This window comes from Lytechinus variegatus, chromosome 5 (genome assembly GCF_018143015.1).
Source record: "Lytechinus variegatus isolate NC3 chromosome 5, Lvar_3.0, whole genome shotgun sequence".
Classification (NCBI taxonomy): domain Eukaryota; kingdom Metazoa; phylum Echinodermata; class Echinoidea; order Temnopleuroida; family Toxopneustidae; genus Lytechinus; species Lytechinus variegatus.
This window is the reverse complement of record NC_054744.1, coordinates 39,841,374-39,856,573: the sequence shown is the minus strand read 5'-3', so window position 1 is coordinate 39,856,573 and position 15,200 is coordinate 39,841,374. Positions and strand designations below refer to the sequence as shown.

Below are 15,200 nucleotides of genomic sequence, written 5' to 3'. Positions count from 1 at the left end.
AAGTATATTAGATGTGATCTCTCACCTGATGTTTCATCATCGTCATCATCATCATCTTCTTCCTCACTCTCCTCAGAGCTGGAATAGAATGACTTGGCTTTGCTTTTCTTCTTACTCATTGATCTCTTATCCTTCTCACTGGTCCATGGTAGCACTTCCTGTAAAAGAGAATACAAATAGAATTGGCTGGGGTGAATTGTCTACATAAATATGTTTCCATAAAAGTTATGATTTGATTACTGTACCTCTGCAACAGAAACCAGTGTTTCACAGCCAATGTAAACCATGTTAAATGTGTCAATCTAACAACTTATTTGAAGATTAGATGCTGATGAAAATTCCCCAAGTCACCCCTCTGCCTCCCCAATTCATACATAACTTTTTAATATGTTACGTTTCACATATATTTAGGCAATAAATCATCATAATGCATTGCAATAAATAGTTTCTTACCATCAAAATGAAATCATCGGATACACACTTCATTATTTTTTTTCTTTTTTCAAATACTTTAATCAAATAATTTCAGGAAAAAAATAAGAATGGATGATTTTTTTTTAAAAAAGCACTCTTTTCTCAAAATTAGGTCAATTAGCTCATCAATGGAATATTTAAAACATAGAAACAAAATAATCTGGGTTACTATTTCATCAGTCCAACCCAGCATCTTCTAATCTTCTGTTTAATGAAGAATAAAACCTTCTTATTTCGAGCTGAAATGTAAAATAGGGCTTTTTGCTACAAGTTTCAAGAAAGAAAACACATCCGTAATAGAAATACACAGAAATGCTGAGGGATAATATAAACTGTTGACAGACATACCTCTACAACTCTAACACTTGGATCTGGGGCCTCTTCTGGAAAGTCAGGGAGCTCAATGTATCCTACAGCCTTTGCATTGATCATGTGAGATAGAGAGCCTAGCTGGAACTGGTCCCGATCTTATATAAACAAGGCCATAGAAAAAATAACAGAATCTTTGACTTGAGTATTAACAAGCAGATGATAGAAGGAAAAACTATGTGCACTTTCATTTCCAAGCCATTTTCGTGTTTGAAGATGTGCATTTTTGTTTAGAAGTTAATGAACTTTGAACTCGTTACCTGCAAAATATGTTTTATCAATCAAGTTTTTTCTAATTCTTCTCTATTCTTTCATATACTGTACATGTATTCATATAATCTAATTTGTTGACAATCTTCACTCAATTCTTACATTTTTGATACTGCACGATGAAAAATCAAGAGGAATATTTTAAGTGAAATGAATTGACGAGAATGCATTTACATGATATTGAAAACGGACAACTGAATTCTATCCATCAATGCAGCATATGAAATTGAATTATCATCATCCTCATCATTACAATTGTCATTAAAATCATTATGACTATTTTTATTACCTTTGAAGACAGATTCAATGACAGGGGCGGGTTTGGTGGCTAGGATGATCTTTTTAGCATGTTTAGAGAATGTTGTAGTCTTATCACCAGGGAGGAGGAGATGTCGGAAGAAACGGGCGCGGTCCCGGATGTCGTAGTTCTGATCGTACTTGGACAAGTTGAGCACATACTGGAGTAGGAGTTTGGTCTATGAGGTGAGGAGAATGTTGCATTATCAAACTCATCATCTGTACGCAAGATCAATACTGAGCAAATACTGAGATAATATCGTAATAATTAAAATCATAATCAGTTGCCCTCAACATCCTTATCATAACAATCGCCATAATCATCATCTTCATCATCATCACCATACTCATCCTCATCCTCGTCGTCATCATCATCATCTTTCATTACTCCCCTTCTCATAAAAGACTTTATACATTTAATCATAATTCAAGTTGGTCTAAACATAATTAACAATTATCACCTTTTGATAGAAGCTGTACACAAGATAAATACTGAGCAAATATTGTGAAAGCAGATGTCTAACTTGGCTTATCAAATTATTAATGACTTGTGCATGAGTAAATAATTGACCATTTGGATTGCCTAGAGGCTAAAACATTCACAAAGAAATGCACCTGTTTTGAGTTGGTCAGGTAGAGTTTAGCTGCCAGATTTAGAATCTGAAGTTTGACAATATCTTCCTCATTGATGAATCCTTTGGCCATCTTACGTAGAACATCTGGAGCCATCTTAGGTACATTGTCAGAGTACTCTCCTATCAGCCATAAAATACTAGCCCTAGCCATGGGTACCTGTGTGAAAGGGGAAAGACATCAGCTTTTTATGTACAGTAATAGATTTTATAAATATCACATTGCTGTTATGGTCTTTTGTAAATTGTAATTTTATTGTTGAGCAGCTGAATCACAGAAGGACATATCTTACAATGTTTCATTTAATAGAAATTATGGTGTTGAGATCGGTTGGTGTTCTCATAGCAATATAATAGTCCTAGATTAATTTATACAATACATTTATGGAGTGCTAGTTGGTCATTCATTAAGATTCCAAATCAATTCAACCTTGTAGAGAAAGGTTGTCCAAAAGGTACTTCTATTAGGAAATAAGATGACAATGGCAATATTAGTATACAGTGATGAAAATGAAAATGACAAAATCAGTAAACAGTGTATATTGAGTAATTAAGGAATGAGGAACCTACTAATCCATGGAAGTGTGGATTTAATCAATTTACTCATCTGTAGGTTTCCAAGGTTTGATTATGAAAATACCATCAAATTTTCGTCAAACACTCCCTGAGGATAATCTGCACAAATTGTACATTTATCACTTTTTAAAAGAGCTTACCGTGATGGCATCAGCTAGTTTGGTCATGTGACGTATGATCTCCTTATGTCCAGTCGGGTTCATCTGAAGGAGTTTACGAATCACTACCACACTCTCTGCTACTACAGCCTCTGTAAATGGATGAAGCAACTGTAACCAACTGAACACGGTTCAGCATATTTGACAGTTCAAAAGAACTTTTAATGTTCAATGTAAAATATTTTCCCATGACACACTAGTTCAATTTTGATAGTCAGTAGACTCTCGATCTAAAGACTTTGGGATGTAGATATTTTAACACATAACTGTCCTGCTATTACAAAAAGAATCTTGTGTGATTAAGTGTAAACTGGATCAGTCATACTAGTGTCAAAGCTAATATGGATAATCTCACTTAACATATCTCTCAGCACGATTTATGTTTTCAATTCATTATTTTAATTAATGGCTGAACGATGTGATGACAATTAGGCTGTTATGAATGACTACACACAAGTGATGACAATATGTTGTGCTAAATGATGTATCACTATTTAGCTTACTTCACACTTAAGATCATGTTCCAGTCGTGCGTAACTTTACAAACAGCTTTATGAAACACCACCCAAGGCCAAAAAAAAGGTCATAAAAATTTAAATCCTAACAAAATGCCCCCTCTCCTATAATTTGCATGTGTTTATTATGTTGGTCTTAGCTGAATAAAAAGTGGAAGATTAACATTTCATATTTTCCAATAAAATAATATTATACTTTGTGATAAGCAAATAATCTAATTCAATAATGTGCAGAACTAGTCTTATATCTTAAAGTTTTTTAAAAGTACATTGGACCCACTAAGACAAGGCAAGTAATTGTGCACACAGATCAAGATATTGTCAATAAAACAACAGAAACAGTGAGTTGTTAATGTCATGTGATGAAGTATGGGCCAACCATACCTTGGTATACAAGATCTAGTATAATATTCATACTTATACACTCACTGGTATTCACTATTATCTTATATAACTCACCGTCTCTGTTTGACATGAGTCCCATAAGTCCATTCATGCACGACTCAGTCACTTCTTCTATGTTACTTGCACATCTTCCTATGGCCTGGATAGTAGCTGCCACAAACTCTTTGTCAGAACTGGTCACATATGTCTATAGATTTGAAACACAATTGAAATAATGAGATCAAAAAAAGGAAAAAAAGAAAGAATATATTCTTCATGTTTACATCTTATACTCAGCAGAATTAATGCTACAATAAAAGAAAGGTGCCAAAAAATATCAGCTTCTTTGAAAGTTTAATGAATATCTGAATGTGGGTGTATTCCAGGCGCTAATTATTAATTTGAATAGATGTTGTAACAGAGAGAGATTTGGAAGATCATTCAAGATCTTGCCCTTACAATAAGTAAAGGATCTTTCTCTATGAGATAACCCTCAAATCAGATCTTAAACGTATTGAAAGCAAATACCTAAAGGAATATACTTCCCTTTAAAAAGAAATAATAGATTCTTTCTAATTCTATAAGAAAACATGCTCAGGTTCGGACAGGATATCACATGAAAAAAATCTTTTCATTGTAACATAAAATTCTTTTACAGTTGAGATAAAAGGTCTCATTATTCTAGTTCACAATATTCTTGAGGTAAGGTTGACATCGCTTGTGGTGTATGAGAATTTATCAGTCGCTGACATATTAAAGCCTGTACAACATGTAATTTTCCTCTTGCATTTCCAACACAGTTTTGAAACCTGTCAACCTATTGTAGGTGAACAAGACTGATCACTTAGCCATTGTTATTCAGGTAGTCGATCATTTGGCATGGTGAGAATCTTATAAAAGAGAATCTTATAAAAGAGGTACCGTACCTGGAATTCTCTAAGGATAGTTGAAATACTTGTTCCGCTGGCTATGTTGGTCATGATCTCCAGTTTGAGGAGACGGATATGGGTTGCATCACTTGAACGAACAAAGAAACTCTTAAGGAATGGCTCAAACATGCCCCTCCGGTTGGCACTCATTGTGGCTACATTGCTCAATACGACAGTTTGCACTTCCCTGTGAAGGTAAAAAAAAAGAATATATATTCACCTTAATGAACAAAAATATTGCTTAACTTCTGTAGCTTCATTTTGCTCATATCATAACATGGACACAAGCCAATGAAACCAACAAGAAAAATATTAATACTGAAACTTTATTCTACTTCTACTTTTTATATTAGAGAAGTATTGTATAAAAATCTCTTAAAGAAAATACTGATTTGAAAGAACATCAGACGAAAAAAAAAATTGAATTTTCACATAAAGATAGATGGTAAATAAAATATCAACTAATCTTAACAAGTGGAATGCCTCTGAAAGTCTCGCCTGCATTATGCAATTCAATAGAGCAGCAAAAACAACTAATGAATAATTATTCACCAAAGAGAACATTCATATAATAACAAAATACTATGTTCATTGACCCAAAATGACCTTTGACCTATGTGACCTAAGACTTGTGCAAAACAATCAGTGATACTTAATTACGCCTATGTCAATGTCTCATGAACAAGATCCAAAAACCTGTAAAGTTATGATGGCAATTCAACAAATACTGTACCCCCAAATTAGCCAAAGTTCACTGACCTTAAATGACTATGGCAGGATGTTCAGTAATACTTGATTACCCTTATGTCTAAGTTTCATGAACTACATCTATTTATAAGTTCAGTCCTTCACGTTTATAATTTCGTGGAGCTCAATAAATCACTCTCCTTATTTTTTTGAGGAGCTCAAATCAATTCATTACAGTACATGTATGATAAATTGTAGATTTTTTTTAACATTGTATATGCAATAGCTGTGTTAGCTATTAATTAACCTGTGGTGAAACTAGGCCTGGGTCACGTCAATACGTTTACAAGATGTCGTACGCGCTCCTGCTAAAAAAAAATTAAAAAATAAAATAAATAAAAAAAATGAAGAATATTCACCACTTTCCCGGCTCTGATTTGAACTTACCTCGGTAAATATTGTAGTCCCACATGTAGACTTCTATGGTGTTGCCATGAAAATCTATATATGGGACTACATGGGACTGCAATATTTACCAAGATTAAATTAAAATTAGAGTCGGGAAACAGATGAAAATTCTTAATTTTTCTGATAGATTTCAACTAAATCAAAGTAATTTCAAGGAATTATGGAAAAAAGAAGGCCATTTCATGGATTTAAAGATGTGAAATGTTAAATTTTAGCTATTTTTTTTTTTGGAGCGCAATTTTTTGCTCTCCTTATTTTTTTAAGGAGCGCGGTAGGAGCGCCGGCGCGATCCCACTCCTCAAAAATTAAGGTCTGTAAGTTATGACATTAAACAAACTTAACCTTGGTTAAGATTTCATGTTGACAATGCCACCGTCCCTGTCGGAAAAGTGGCACCTATAGTCTCACTCTGCTTTGCAGGCGAGACATTAATAAATGCTCAAGACATTTAGTTTATCACTTTGAAACATTCATTCAAGTGTTCAAAACTGAATACAAATTACCCCCCTCCCCCAATAAAGGGGTGTACTAATTCATAAGGTTGTGTCAATCTGTATTAATGATTTAAAGGCATATATGCTTTTGAATTTGAGTTTTCCTGATGAACAACATTTCATTATTTGAATTTTTAGAATTTAAGCACACAAACTATACCTGTGGCTTCTGAGAAGTCTGACCAATGGCTTAGCAATGATTCCAACTTCATTCTTAGGAGCAATGTGGTGATACAGCTGAGCTACTGCCATAACAACCTGTACAGGTGAGAAAGAATAGGCTAATTGGTGATTTTTTTTTTAAATAATAACACCTTAGATGCTAAGGGAATGTATTTGCAATCAATTACAAATTTGCTTAAAATGGATCTGTTTTGAGAATAGTATATCTGTATGTTCAGTTGCATATAATTTTATAATTATTATTCTTCAATTTCCCAATTTCATGCTAGAATTAAATAAATAAATGTTGAAGATACATAACAATCAGACACAAATCAAATAATGATTTCCTGAGTGCAACCACGATTGATTGCCAGAGAAAGAGAAATCAAACTCAATTATCTTAACGATCAAATGCAAATTTCCACTTCATTGCAAGGTATATAATTGAGTGTGGGACCCACAACTGATTTGAGATTGATTCCAAGTTTTTTTGCAAAGCCTTTTGACAGAATCACATCAGATGATAAATTGAAGGGAAAGAGTTGTTATTAGGATGCAAAACAGGGTAATTCCATGAAATATGTATGTTCTACCTCCCTATACATGACACTTCCTGAAATGATATTCATTGATTGATTGCATTTATTCTTTCTCATTTCAAATACAAAAAAAATTACAATATAAAGCAACAGATATATAACATACCGAAATGAAAAAAGAGAACCCACTGGAAGGCAGAGCTTTTTAATGTGGGTTCCCTGAAAATGGATAATTGATTAAAATATATCTTTATACAATGAAATTCTAATCGTGAATGAACAAGAATCAGTATAAAAAAACAATTAGTAATGGGGTCAAGCTTTTTTGGGCCATTTTCTAATTCATATGAAAATTTGTAATTCCCTCACATTATCACAACTTGAGAAATTAAACGAAGTGAAGAAATGGAGAAAAATAGGTTTCAGTTCAGGGTGCTACATAAGCACTAGCCCAATTGCCCGGGGCAAGTAAAAGTTAGAGTCAGGCAAGTGTTGTGAAGTAAAGACCAAAACTACTTGCCCGAAATTCTCACAGTAGAATGATCAAAATTAGGGTTGATATATGATATTGAACCTAATTTTGGTCATGGCAGGCAAGATAAAATCACTTTGGAAAAAGAAATGCAATAACAAGGTAGATCAGGTCATGTCAAAAGAGAGAAAAAGGTCAATGATTATAAAACCGCAAAACTTTCTTTTAAAGAGGTAAAAAAATTTAAAGGATTTTCTAGGGCAGGTGAAATGGATTTTTGGGCAAGTATATTCCAACTACTTAAAAATGAACGAGCCCATCTGGGCAAGCACTTCTAAAAATTCATGTAGCATCCTGAGTCAGTCATACAGTTGATATCATAGAATTGCCAAATAGCTTACTGAAGCATTTCTGCTCTGGAGGAGTGGTTTGACACTGCGAAGGAGTAACCTGTGATCAGTATCCATGATGTAAGGCTTCTTGATCTCTTCTTCTTCCTTTCCTTCTTTATCTTCACCTTCATTTTCACTGTGCTCTGAGCCGTAGAAAGATCGCTCTGTTTCCTCTTGTATCATATCCTACAAAATCCAAAAATGAGAATGACTTGTTATACATCTTCAGCACTCCCATTTTTTATCATGCCGACACAAACTCCACCTCCTCCCCTCACTCTTCTACTGCAATTCAAGAATCAATAACTCTCCAGGTAAAACATTGTACTTTGCAATAACTAAAAATATGCTCATTTTAAAATAATCTTGGAGGAACTTGGGCAACATTTGAATTAGCAGTCTGTGCATTTATAATTGTTCGAAATTAAGAGGACATTATGTATTACAGTACAGGTAATTTTTTTTAAGTTTTGGGGGCTACTTTTTCCACAACATTTTGTGTGACTCTGCAATATTGGATAAGCTTTAACATTACAGTGAACAGGGCATTTTTTTTCCCAAGACTATTTTTGGCATTTCAGGGGCAAATTTGCCCTGAGACCCCAGTGCAATTTTTCCTCTGAACAGTTTAAGAGTTTGTACTTACAGCTTTGTTGGGATCTAGAAACTGTGTCCTGGAGTATCTAGTCAGCATGTTGATGATGATGACCTGACCCCACTCTTCAACATCAATAAGAAGGTTGCAGAGCTTGCGAAAGTTCTTATGGATCAGGTCAATTCGCTCTGGACACACCTCTTCAAATGCCATGACCGTGCTTCCGGCAACCAGCTAGAAATTCCCAAAGAGAACAATAAGGATTATAACTGACAATAGAGATATTGAAGTAGTTTCATTCAATAAACTATCAATCTACAAGGTTTAGAATCTGAAAATGAGAAAAGTATGCACCTTCCAACATTGAGGACTATATAAGAAATAGGCAGACATTACGAAGAGAATAGTTTGAAATAGGATATTCCTCTTAAAAACAGCAGGCCTGTAAAACAGAGATCTTACAAATTTGAAACACGAAGATCATTGTACGTGACAGATACCCATATTGGTATTTCAATCAAACACTCAAAAATTCAGATTCTTACTTAATGGCTAATAATGGTATTTGCTACTTGGTTTGTAATAAGTATAACTCACTGTAGTCTTGTCAGCCAGGAGTTTCTCAATTACTTCTACAAGTTGATCCTTCTGTTCCGGATCCATGCTGATGAAACAAATACATGGAAGAATGAATTCATGATAACAACAACAAATGTGTTATGCAATATCAATCACATAAATAATACCTGATCATCTGAATTTAACGATGATGATAATGGCAATGGTGAAATCCCAACATGTTCTATTCTATCATACATTTTCAAGAGTTGAACACCATAAAATCAATCTTAATGAAAACATCTTTATACTAAAAAATTATTATCATTATTGACATTGATACTTACTTGTAAAGCTTTGGAATGGCATGAGCGGCAGTTTTGCGGACATACGGTGACATGTCATTGACACTTTCCTTGATTGCTAGCATCATGATGGGTACAATCATATGAACACGAATACTTGAGAGAACACGAAGGGCTGATGCTCTGATCAACTGGTTGGGATCCTAGTCAGAAAAAAAATATGCAAGAAAAATGCTGTTGGAATAATTATGACAAGTGTCAAATCCTTTTCCCTCAGAAATTCTTGATTACATTTGTCTATCTTCTGTTGCAAGTGAATAAAAATATTCATTATCAACCAATATACAGACATCAAGAAATTGAATCTACATGTAGCCGTTCTGCCCATTCACTTCATGATCTCATGGATAATTCTCATACAGTGTAAACAAATCACCTTTGTTACAAATAATTTTTTTTTATGTAATACCTCCTAGGTAATATTTCATGAACCATCACATTGTCGGTTACTTTCACTTCAAAATTTGTTCTGAGCCAATCAGATGCAAGATTTTCTACAGTTTTTAACCATCTGTACTAAAGTGATAAATGCAAGCAAATTTATTGTTTCATTTTTTTTTATTTAGGGGCTTTTTTCACAATCTCCTGAAATATACAACATTTGATACGCTTTAACATTTCAGCGAATGGGGATTTTTAGGGGCTCTTTTTTCATTTTCCAGAGCTCTTTTGATCCTTTCAGGGGAAGATTTTCCCGAGTTTCCCCAAAGCTCCCATTTAATTTTTTTCCGTGGATAAATCTCTGACAAGATGCTCATGAAAGACAACCCTCTCCTTCCCCATGTGTCTTACCTTGAGTCCTTTCTGGAATGTACTGATCGATAGCAAAGCCAGGTCTTGTTGTTCCTCGGCATATCGAACCAAGTAAACATAAACCAACTTCTTGATCTGATGAGACGGAAAGGAAGAGATTTAGAATGGAGGGAAAATGGGATAAAGTGAGGGAGTGAGATTATGGATAAGGACGTCATTACAGAGAGAAAGAGAGGTGGTATAAAAGAGAAAAGTGACGAGGAAAGAGGGAGGATGAAAAGGAGGAGGTAGTCGGGAGGAGAAAAATAGGGGATGTAGATTAAACCGATCTTAATTTTTAGTCTCATATTTTTACACATTATACAGTACACTTTTCTACAGTCCAATCAAGTCAAGATTAAAGATGTATTTTGAACAGAAACCCCCCAAAACAAATAGATATTTTGGCAGATAGAGAAGGGCTTTCTCAAGGATTGTAATACGATCACCAATCAAATCAAGCCAGCATAAATATACAGTATATCAGCACTGTTCAAATAAACTGATGATGGCCATGGATTTTACACTCACCTCTATATTTTTAGAGACAACATTTTTAACCACAGCTGCAAAGAGATCAGATGCATCTTTACCTTTGGCTATCATCTGCAAATTCAAATAAAATATGAGCTCTAGTCAAGCAATCTACTCAAACTGCATATGTTCACTTAACAAAATTGGCATTTTGTAATTTCATGTTTTTTATCTTTTTAAATAATGGTGGCTTGACCATTACTTATTTCAAACCTTACATGTATTTCAAACTACCAACCATATGATTTATCTAAAGAACATACACATTATCTAATTTCTAGAATAATTAATCTATCTACCTATTACAAGAATTGTTACATGTAAATATATCAATGGACCCTGAGCATTTAATTTGCCAATTAATGTTGTTTCTCAAAAGTTTGAATTATAAACTTTTCTTTGGTTTCCATTTTTTCTCCTCGATTGTTTTACTACATGAAGTTTAATGATAAAATTCAATAAGTAATAATGGGGGGGGGGGGACTTTTTGTAACATGTTATTACATCTCTAGCAACCTTTTAGCAAGAAAAATAGTAAGTTATTTAAAAAAAACCCATAAATTAAACAAAGACAACTCTGTTGATCAATGATTTAAAAATAGTGCTGAAATTCTCTAAAGCTTCATGCTAGGACCAAGTTTCCTGTATTCCTCTATAAGAGAGGAAGTAGAAAGTCCTACAACTTTACTACAGACATTTGTCATCATGGGATGATACCCTGAATCAGGCATTCTACTGGTTACAATGTATATTAGGTATTCATAAGTACAACAATAACTACAAAACAGCTTTCATTTGATTTTATACTCGATGCTGCGAATCTACATACATGTACATGTACATGTGTCAAAATACGAGATTCAAATCATCTAAGTAACACAATTTTTAAGTCACCACAAATGAAAAATAAAGTGACTTGGATCTCATTTACCTGACCAAGTTGATACAGGTATGTAAAACTCATAAGGATATAAAATAGCTTGATACTGCCCTGAGCCCCTGTATAATATTTTCCAATCCATGTCCACTTAAAAAAAATTAAAGTTTTAGTTCTCTAAATTCATACATGATCAGTGCCTATATGAATTAGCTGGATTCTTTTTATTCACAAATGAACAGCAGCTGCAACTCTTAGCTTGATAGTAGTGGCAATATTTACCTGACTGCTGAGAGCAAGAATGCTTGTAAGCGAGCAACCAGAATTCCAACGACTTAGGGTCCTCTCAGAGGGACATGGTAATGACGATAAATGCCAAAGGGCACTAACGCACCAAGGGGGAATCGATCCCTGGTCACTGGAATCCAAAACCCCCTCACTGATTGAGCTTTCACACCTCCTCAAATTATAACACAGAAGGCTTGCCATATATGTATTATCAATCATAATTCCTTGTGAGAAGTGGACTTGCTATAAACTTCTTGTAACATGTTATCCCATGGATTGGCACATTGACGAAATAAACAAAGATCAATATCTACTTACACCAATAATGCGCTTCATAGCTTCCAACTTCAACCCATCTTTATTCCCATCCAGCATTGCTTTAAGATCTTCATGCCTGAAAAAAAGACAATTTATAACTATTAAAATGCACATGTTCCTGAATATATTCAGTGATTCAGTTATTAACATTAAACAAAACTTTTAGGACATTCCTTGATGTTCACATATATATATAATTTCATAGTCATATGGGTGATTATAATGAGTGTTAACAATGTACGTGTATGGTACATAGTGTACAGCTGTACATGTTTTGCAAAGTCTATCATCTAAAATGACAAATCACTATAAAATGTTGAAATCTCATTTGTTTAAAAATGCTTTAAAATTGCTCTTTTGGCTGATCATTCCTTGGCCCTTCTCTCTCCCTCTCTGCATCCTCCAACTCAGCTTGATTGCCCTGATCCTTCAAATTCATTCATGCCATTCGACTGGATCTAACTCCTATTCCTAAGCTCCCTCTAGATCTGCTCCTGACCTGACTGACCAAAGTGTACATTATACTAATCTAGACCTGCAGCATTTTGCTGAAGATCTCTAACCAGAGCTGAGGAAGAAGATAAATGCCAACAAATCAAACTAGGGTCTGTTTGGAACCTAATATTTATTAAAAATATGGTCAACATTTCAAGCAAATTACAGATTCCTTTAAAGGCAAATTAAATTTGTTATGATGATGACATTTAATTCATCTCGTTAATTTCTGTCTCCTGATGTTTAACGGAATGGTCCAGGATAGAGATATTTTTATTTTAATAAACACACTTAAATTCACTTAGCAAAATGCTGAAAATTTGATCAAAATCGGACAAAGTTATTGAATTTTAAATATTTGCTTATTCCGGTGAAACAGTTCTAAGCATGTCTTTATGAATATTCATTGGGTGGGCTGATGATGTCATATCCCCAATTGTTCTTTTATCATATGAAATCAGGATTAGTGAAAATTGGATTTCCAACTGATTAAGTGCATTAGTTATTTATTGCCGCAACATTGACAGATCATTTACACATCATCACATGTATGAAAAAATGAAACATTTATGATTTCATGTAAAAACATAAGAAAAAGTAAGTGGGGATGTGACATCATCAGCCCAACTAATGAATATTCATGACAATGTGCATGTAACTGTTTTCACAAATTAATGACAAATTTAAAAAATTCAATAACTTCGTTATTTGTTATCCGATTTTGATGAAATTTTCAGCATTTTGCTCTGTGAACTTTATTTATTTAGCTATTAATATTTTCAGCCCGGACCATCCCTAATTCATCTTGTTTGGGTCAACATTTATAATTATAACAGATCAAGAGGCAAATTCACAGGTAGGGTACTGTAGGACTTTAGACGGAGAAAACAAATTGATAATTGCTCCATCTGACTAACATTACAGTTTTTTATAATCTCGCTAAAATTGCAATATAATTTGATCTAGGCAATTTCACATCTGGACGAAAAGATTCAGTCTCTCCTTGGTCGGTTTTTCCGCTGGACTAATTTATAAGTCTACATCTTGCTCTAATTTTACACCTCCTCAAGAGACTGAAGTCAATCTTTGTCCACTCCTCGCCCCTATTTTAGTATACATTTGGACAGAACATTTTAAAACATGATTAATTTTAAAGTTGATCATGTTGATACCAATATATAAAATGTCTGTAGTGCAGTAACTAGCATGGACTTAATATATGATTTAGCTATGATTAGAATCAAAGACAAATTATTACAACTATCATCATGAACATGTTTCTTATTTGCACATTTTCTGACTATAGACTAGATCTAGTGGCGAGTATAGTAATAACCAGATCCACACAATGGCAATGAATATGCCTGCATGTACGTCTGTACAGCATCATACATCATTACATCGCTCAGCTCACACTCGACTTGCTCTGTCTGATCTCCAAACACAAATATCTAGTCGTGGCAAAATCTAAAAATCTAGAATCTAGGTTCTTACTTCTTGTAATCCGTGGCAAAAAACCCTCCACTTGCTGGATCAGCCGCTATATCTGCCTCCCCTGATCCAGTCGAAGGAGTCTTTTCATTAGCATACGACCTGGATGAGTCCGCAGCCATTTTCTCGTAGTCCTGCACAAAGAATGACATTAATAAAATTGCATTAATGGGGTTTCTGGCTTGAAGATCGAGAGCGAATATTGGACGAATATCGCATCGGGACCGGGGCCGCGCCGCGCCGCTGAGTACATATATGCAGCTAGCTAGCGCACTGCAGCAGCAGCTAGCTCGGGGTAAACACTATACTGCACAGGTTCACGCCCGCGCTCCACCAAACTATAAACATATGGGAGCTCATTGCCAGGTGGCATGGGCTTTAGTTACTGAGTATATAGCTGCAGGGAGTTGAAATTATCTCATGCACAAAATATATCATATCAGGCACACAAAGTCACAATAAGTAAAAAAAGAAAATATACATAGATTCATACTTCGTCATTTGATACATGTGCCGTGGCAAAGTATCGGTACTTCAGAAAAAAGAACGATTTTCAAAAACAAAATTAGTAGCTTATTATTGTTTATTTACTTCTATGTTTTATACCAAAAAGAGCCTGTATGAACATAATGATAAAGAAAAATAATGGATTGATGTTTTTACCCAGCGTTGCATGATGGATTCACTTGGTGCGATGGTTGCTTGAAATCTAAGTGATATGATGATTATTGTCGGGTTGATAATAAAATGTCAATGCCAGATTGAAGAAACTGATTGACTACAAAAACATAGGAAATGACCGTCCGGCATCCAGACTCTCTGCTTAATTATTGTGGTGGTATGTGAGCCTCTGCCCACGTCCACTGGAGCGCTCTGTGGTATTATATAGAGCCACTCTCTTTTTATGATAGATCTCTTTTCTATTCAAGGATCCATGCATGTCATTAAGTGACCAAACTGCACTCATATATGTTTTCGCGTGTATGTAGGCCTAGGTTGGCCGGAGTAAAATCAATATTTGCACTGAGTCGATGTAATTGATTTTCTACTTATCTATACTATATCC

At 34.5% G+C, this 15,200-nt stretch overlaps 1 protein-coding gene across 1 annotated transcript in view; it reads right to left on the bottom strand.

Annotated features, from left to right (window-relative positions):
* Nucleotides 1-14,323, bottom strand: part of LOC121416125 (AP-3 complex subunit beta-2-like) — a 32,271-nt gene extending 17,948 nt beyond the window's left edge. Inside the window, exons 1-16 of the mRNA XM_041609590.1 lie at nt 14,138-14,323; nt 12,149-12,224; nt 10,663-10,737; nt 10,132-10,227; nt 9,322-9,482; nt 9,014-9,080; nt 8,468-8,650; nt 7,831-8,007; nt 6,414-6,511; nt 4,602-4,791; nt 3,751-3,883; nt 2,759-2,868; nt 2,026-2,202; nt 1,403-1,589; nt 823-941; nt 26-158 (exon numbers count right to left, since the gene is read on the bottom strand). Of these exons, the coding sequence (XP_041465524.1) occupies nt 26-158; nt 823-941; nt 1,403-1,589; nt 2,026-2,202; nt 2,759-2,868; nt 3,751-3,883; nt 4,602-4,791; nt 6,414-6,511; nt 7,831-8,007; nt 8,468-8,650; nt 9,014-9,080; nt 9,322-9,482; nt 10,132-10,227; nt 10,663-10,737; nt 12,149-12,224; nt 14,138-14,286 (2,131 nt within the window). The 5' untranslated portion in view covers nt 14,287-14,323. The remainder of the gene's footprint in view (nt 1-25; nt 159-822; nt 942-1,402; nt 1,590-2,025; nt 2,203-2,758; nt 2,869-3,750; nt 3,884-4,601; nt 4,792-6,413; nt 6,512-7,830; nt 8,008-8,467; nt 8,651-9,013; nt 9,081-9,321; nt 9,483-10,131; nt 10,228-10,662; nt 10,738-12,148; nt 12,225-14,137) is intronic.
* Nucleotides 14,324-15,200: the final 877 nt, after the last annotated feature.